The sequence below is a fragment of the Pygoscelis adeliae genome, unplaced genomic scaffold (genome assembly GCF_000699105.1).
Source record: "Pygoscelis adeliae isolate BGI_AS28 unplaced genomic scaffold, ASM69910v1 Scaffold55, whole genome shotgun sequence".
In the NCBI taxonomy this organism is placed as follows: domain Eukaryota; kingdom Metazoa; phylum Chordata; class Aves; order Sphenisciformes; family Spheniscidae; genus Pygoscelis; species Pygoscelis adeliae.
The window spans coordinates 224101-230993 of record NW_008824804.1 but is presented as its reverse complement, the minus strand read 5'-3'; the positions used below and the strand labels follow the sequence as shown (position 1 = coordinate 230993).

The following is a 6893-nucleotide window of genomic DNA, read 5'->3' as shown; positions in this document are numbered from 1 at the left end:
GCGGCCCCTGCCGGGGGGGCGGGGGGGCCCCTTGCGTCCCCCCGGCCGCGCCTGAGGGAGGCTGAAACCGCCTCCCGGCCTCTTCGGCCTGGGGAATCGGGGGTGAGGGCTAGCAGAGGCCTCCCCTCCCTCCTTCTGCAAGGGGGGTGTTCTCTTGCTCACCAAGCTTCTTTCCCCTTGGGAGACAGAGGAACTGCAGACTCCTCATTTCCCGGCGGGGAATGGCTATGATTTCTGCTCCCCATTGGGTCGGGCCTGCCCTTATCGGAACTGGAGGAAAAGGAAAATAACTCTTCTCCTTTCTGCTCCCCTCCTCACCCCCCAGCCGTCTTGGGAAAACTCTCATGGCTCTGTCGAGTGGGGTTTGGGAGGCAGTGCTGCTTGGCCCTCTTTCTTTATGCTTCACTCTGTTGTTCCTTGTCCCTGTTTTGATAGGAAAAAGTGAAGCAGGAAGGCCTGTTCTTCCTAAGACTGTTTTTTTCAGCTGCAATGCAAAAAGGGTAGTGAAATCCAACATGGTTATGACATCATGGCTTTAGAAGGGATCCTGAAGTGACTGACTTAGACTGGACAGTCAGTGTCCACATGCGCCATTTAGATTGGTGCATGATGTGAATAGAAGGTGAGCCGAGAGGGGAGGAAAAAATCTGTACCTCCAAAATGCATGTGGTACACCAGGAAGGTTAGAAAGATGTCAGTGTGATTCTTATAAAAAATAGTCTTTTTTAAACAGGAAGACATTAATGTTTTTTTGTTTGGTTGGGTTTTTTCCCCTCAGGAAAGTAGACGCTGTGATTGGTTCTGTTAAAAGGCTCATTAGTGTGCATTTTGGATGTCTTCTCTGAAAAACTCTCAAGGGAGTCATCCATTCAGCTATGTCACAGTGAGGGAAGAAAAGCTTGAATGCTGTGTCATTCAATAATTAGAACATTTCACATAGTTTTCTGTAACAGTTGCAAGCAGGTGCAGTGTTTAGAATCTGTCTGTTAAAACCTGGACACCTTCAAGCAGAATGGAGAACAGCTGGACAAAAAAAAGTGCATTTAAACGCTTTCCTGTTACCTTTTCATAGTCGTTGGTAGACACAGCGGATTTCTGTAAGTAATGCTGGTAAATAAGACAATGTAATTCTGTAAGTACATTACAGTAGCTGGTTTCCTTGCACAAAGACACAAATGATGCATTCAATCTGCCACAGGAGCTCAGGTGTGTCCACCAAAATGTGTATCTTTAGGAATTACAGATGAGGTTCAGTTCTTACTGTTGTCAGTTGCTAAGTAGCTTACATTGTAATGCTAAAGAAGCAAAACCAGTGCCCAGCTCCAATGTTTAAACAACATGAGATGGTAGCTAAATGAACTCTGTAAGTTAAACCACTCTTAGATGCATTATCTGTATCCTGTATTTGTCCGTTGCAGTAAATTTTACCTGGAGCTGTAGCAAGATTGGGGTGAAAGGGGCACCATCTTCATGCATTACTCATTTAATAAAATGTGAGTGAGGAATCAGAAAAGTAGTCTCTTTCTCTTCACCTGCCTTAGTATGTCACAACAGTCTTACCCTCTCCCTGTGAGGAGCGAGTACAGCCCTTTTTAAAGGTGAACGTTTCATACCCAGGATGAGGGGAGCAGCTGCCAGCCTATGAGAACCAGAGAGGGGCTTTGTCTGTTCTCTGGGCTTTGCTTGCTCTCTGCTTCCATCCTGTATGTCTTGTGCCTGTCCGTTCCAGTTTACTTCCAGTTGAGTTGAAAGAGGAGAGCTGGGAAGCCCAATTTCATGTGGATGAGAGGAACCTTCTTCTTCTGGCTAGCAGTGAATCATCTAAAAATCAGATCATGGATGTTTGAGATTAGCCATGTGTGCTGGAGAAGTGCCAAGTAGGGTACACTTACTGGGTGGGAGGTAGGAGCGCAGTTACATTCTCCGTTGGACTGGTCTGTATACTAAATCATTGTCTTGTAGCTCTGGGCATTGAGCACTTGTGCAATAAACAGGTAGACTGCATAAACTTCACGCGGCTCATCACATAGGCTTTCCAGCAGAAAAAGCACACTCCTAAGCTGAATTCAGGGCAGATCCTATCCTTAAGTGGTTGTATATTTCTGACTGCATTTCCTTCTTGCCCAGTTTGGTGGTTCTTCCCGTGGGAAAGTGGCATTACTACTCCTTTCCTCTTGGTAGTCTCTCCTAATGCTGTGCAATCTGTCCTTGAAGTCACACTACTTAATGCCATAGAGGCTTCAGCCTTAAGCTAAGAAACGGAATTCTAGGGTTTTGTACTGCTAAATCAATCAAAGTTTATTTTCTTTAATTTAACCTGGGGTTTTAAGATGGAGGCCATACGAATGAATATTTTGAGACTGTTGGGGAAGATCACTGTCCTGGAAAGGAACACATTACTGCTAGGAATTCCTATGTGCAGTTACAAAATTTAGTAAAAATAAACCACTACTATTAGGAAATTAAAACTCTTGTTTGAGATCTGTTTTAGTTGAACTTCAAACTCTACGATACTCAGCGTAAATCTGATTGTTACATTATGGATAAAACTGACTTTTTTTAATTGGGTATATTCGTTAAGATGTTCTAAAGTGAAAGATTCATGTGAAGTGTATAATTCTAAGGAAGTGTGACTGTAAATAAATATTTCTTTTTTTTTGGATGCAGCTTCCTGTTTTCTGGCACTGATAGTGCATGGCGGCTTATCCTAACTCTGTCCTGAAGTGAGGTGGGAAATCTGTCCAATAATCCAGCATCAGTAAGACAGACAAGGTAATGATAAATGCACGTTTTTGGAAAGGAGGTGAAAGAAAACCTGTGGATGGATGCTGTTTTGTTTTTTTTTTAATGCTTTAAATTAAAAAAAAAACCCAACCCAAACAACTTCTGCAAAACCCTATGCTTTTACAACCAACTTAGAGTGTTAATTAGACTGAGCTGATGTGCCTGCAGTCAAGACTCCTATGTTGCAAAACATGAATAATGCATTAGCGAGCATTAACGATACTGTAAACGTCACTGTTCTGTCATAGTGTCTCAGCAGCAACCTGGCTGTGTTAATTGCAAGTCCCTTTTCTCTGCAATTAGACTGTATCTGCCTACCTCCTGTTATGTCTGATTAGGAGAATGAGTTTTGTACAATAGTTGCTTGTCTCTTTTTTTGGATGTCATTGGGCTAAACAAAGGGATTTGCATGAAATGTTTGGTTTATAATTAAGTTCATTACAAAAAACCCCCCCAGAAATTGAATTGCAATCTAGAGATAGCATCATACTACATCTTTTTAATGCAAAACATTGCCATTGAAACAGCAGAATTAAATATATATAGGTGCATCAAGGTATGATGTATTAAAGGCTTTAGCTGAGTGTCTTGTTTCTTTGGTAGGAGAGAAGTAATTTTCAATGCAGTACTTTAAAAATAGACTGACCAAAGCAAAATTCAGTTTTCTCATAAAGCACTGTGTTATAACATCCGTAAAGGTAAAGGAGAAATACCTGCATATCTCTACCAAGAATTCTTTTTGTACAAGAGAACAAACAGCATGCTTGCCTGCATGTGGCTTTGGAAATGTCAATTTTGATGTGTAGGGCTACCTACTTTTAAGATCTCCAGTATTTGTGTAGGGCTGCCTACTTTTAAGATCTCCATATCTTCAGATGTTAAGATAACTGCTTCTTTAATTGCTCATCATTCCATATCTATTGTTTTGGCCCTGTCCAAAACGGTGAAGAAAGGACATTTGACTAGCTGTCTAGATCTTTTTTTTTTTTTTCATTCCTCTGCTCGTAACTTCTCTGTAGTTTCTGTTTTTCTTTTCAAGGTAAGGCCTTTGTGTTTTTTAACAAGAGAGATGCCTCATACAAAGTGATAGTTTTAAAATTGTCTTATCTAAAGTGTTATATCAAGATATAACTGAAGTACATGCTGTGTGCTGCTTGGGCACAAGATGGCTTTCTTGCACTTCCTTTTAAGTTGGAGCTGTTGTCCGCCTCTCTTAAAGCACCAAGAGTAACGAACTGTTCTGGCCATGTACACTGCATAACAAATTTGTGGCTCTGAGCCTAACGAGTAGCTAATGTGTGGTCTATTGAGCAGCTTTTAAAAATCTAAAATCTTGGTTAAAACATCTCGGTCAAAATTTCAAAAAAAAGGAAAACTTTTGTATCTTCCTTTCTGGAGAGGAACCCTCCATGTGTTCTGATCATGCAGGTAATAAAAACAATGTTTAGCTCTTCATTTACTTGTTCATGAAATAATGCATGATTCAACCTGATCCCCTTAGTAAAGCCACCTTACCACCTATAATCTTTGAGATAAGATATTTTGTTCTGGCAGTCTTTCCTTAAATTTAAAAAAAAAAGGCAAAAAAGCCCTTTGCTGGTTATCATAATTATGAGGGATGTAAAAATAATCTAATAAGGTGATAATGTAACCAATAAAATGTTGTAAGGCTGACAGCTTTTCCTGCAATTTCACTTTCCCTGAGAGAGATGTATACATGTATCTCAAAAGCAAATCCTAGGGAATATTAGTTTCTTTATAGCTTTTTTTCCATGACAGTTTACATCTGATATCTTACAAAAAAACCCACCCGAGTTTGAAATTTCTAAATGTCACACATATTTGAAAGCTGCCTGGCTTTTAAAAAAAAAACTTTACTTTTAAATTCTGAGCACTGGGAACTGTGATACCTGTGATAATTTGAAGTGTCGGATCTTAGAGTTCTTCGTTGCCCGTGAGCTCAGTTAATGTATCGTGCACTTTATTGTTTGAGAAATTAGTGCATCATAGGATGTGTCCGAAAGAGGTTCTCTGGGGAGCTTCCTCACAGTAATGCTTTCCAAAGATGGAAAGCTTCAGAACTGTCATCAGATGCATTTAAATAACTAACAGTTTAGTTTTCTAAAATGTTTTTAATGTTTTGTCATTAACAGGTCTGCAGGCAATAAGGAATCCACCATGAATGGGCAGCTGGACTTAAGTGGGAAGCTGATCATCAAAGCTCAGCTTGGGGAAGATATTAGGAGAATTCCTATTCATAATGAAGATATCACCTATGATGAATTGGTGCTAATGATGCAAAGAGTTTTTAGAGGAAAACTTCTGAGCAATGATGAAGTCACAATAAAATACAAAGATGAAGGTAAGGTTTAATTACTATCGTTGCTCTGATACGATTTATGTATGGACAGAAACTCTGAAATTCACCTCTTCAAAATTGTCCAAATTCATTGGCAAATGCAAGTGATTTCTTGTGAAATCCTTTGAATCAGACAATAGAAGCTGTATCTCTTGTGGTTATGCTGTCTTAACGTAGTATTTCCTCCTGTTTTTCTGAAATAACAGCTCTCTGAAAGTTCATTTTTTGCTGTTGCAGAAAGCTGATGCTATTGCAGGTTTCTCTTCTGTCCACTCATTTAACCATTTTTTCGTTTTCAGTGGTAAAGGGGGTTTGAAGGCAAGGAGTGACTAAATGTGTGACTTAACGCAAGCTCTTATAAGACTTTGAAAACTGGACTTAGGTAGTAATAATTCTTGATGATGTTTTCCTCCATCAGTAAAGATTAGAAGAAACTTTTAATTTAACCTGAAATACTTATTAAAAGTAATCTTGCCCCTGTGTGATGGTTTGAATCTGTCGGACATTGGTTGTTTCAAAGAAAATCTCAATCAATAGCGCTAAATAAACGCAACCTTAAGAAAGAAGGGCTTCCACAGAATGAAAAGGGCCTTGTTTGAGATGCGTAGAAAGGGGGTTGTGGTTCAGAGGGCTTTTCCCTCTTCGAATGTCAGTGTGGGGCATGGATAAGTTACTTAATTTGGGACAGAGGTGGCATTCATAAAATGAAACTCAGAATGAAGTGATAAAATCCAAAGTCTCTTAGTCAGATCAAAGACTGTGTGATAATTATGCTGGTGTACAGTAAAAGAGCTACATTACTGAAGCATTCAGGTTCATTTTTCTTAATAGGACTAGGAAACTTTAGCACTGTCTGTGGTACCTAAAACGTCAAATAACTTTTGTTCCCTCATCTAGGCAATAAAATTTCACTTTGAATGACCCTGGCACAGTTTCTTCAGGTTCATGAAGCTTTTGACAGACACTGCTCATCAAAATTGATATGCAATGAAGGACTAATATTTTGGGTCTTGATCTCTAGTGGGAGAGAGCTCAGTGGATTTGTGGTGGTTTTGTTTTTCCTCTTATCACATAATTGATTTCTTCTTTCTTTCTGGAATGAGAAAGGTAAAAGGAAATTGATGGATACTTTTTCATTAGGTTACAGCTTCTAGTCCCTTTTTTTGCATTCTTACCGGTTCTTTAAGTATAGTTCTCTGTTTTTGTGTATGCTTCTGTCTCTTGTCTTTTCTTAGAATCATAGAATGGTTTGGGTTGGAAGGGACCTCTAAAGGTCATCTAGTCCAACCCCCTGCTGTGGGTAGGGACATCTTCAACTAGATCAGCTTGCTCAGAGCCCCGTCCAGCCTGACCTGGAATGTTTCCAGGGATGGGGCATCCACCACCTCTCTGGGCAACCTCTTCCAGTGTTTCACCACCCTCAGCGTAAAAAATTTCTTCCTTACATCTAGTCTAAATCTACCCCCCTTTAGTTTAAAGCCATTCCCCCTTGTTCTGTCGCAACAGGCCCTGCTAAAAAGTTTGCTGCCATCTTTTTTATAAGCCCCCTTTAAGTACTGATAGGCTGCAATAAGGTCTCCCCGAAGCCTTCTCTTCTCTAGGCTGAACAACCCCAACTCTCTCAGCCTTTCTTCACAGGAGAGGTGTTCCATCCCCCTGATCATTTTCGTGGCCCTGTTCTGGACCCACTCCAACGGGTCCGTGTCTTTCTTATGCTGAGGGCTCCAGAGCTGGACGCAGTACTCCAGGT

At 40.3% G+C, this 6893-nt stretch overlaps 1 protein-coding gene across 1 annotated transcript in view; it reads left to right on the top strand.

Annotated features, from left to right (window-relative positions):
* Positions 1 to 2670: 2670 nt before the first annotated feature.
* Positions 2671 to 6893, top strand: part of TFG (TRK-fused gene) — a 23233-nt gene continuing 19010 nt past the window's right edge. The window contains exons 1-2 of the mRNA XM_009324031.1: positions 2671 to 2772; positions 4938 to 5146. Of these exons, the coding sequence (XP_009322306.1) occupies positions 4963 to 5146 (184 nt within the window). The 5' untranslated portion in view covers positions 2671 to 2772; positions 4938 to 4962. The remainder of the gene's footprint in view (positions 2773 to 4937; positions 5147 to 6893) is intronic.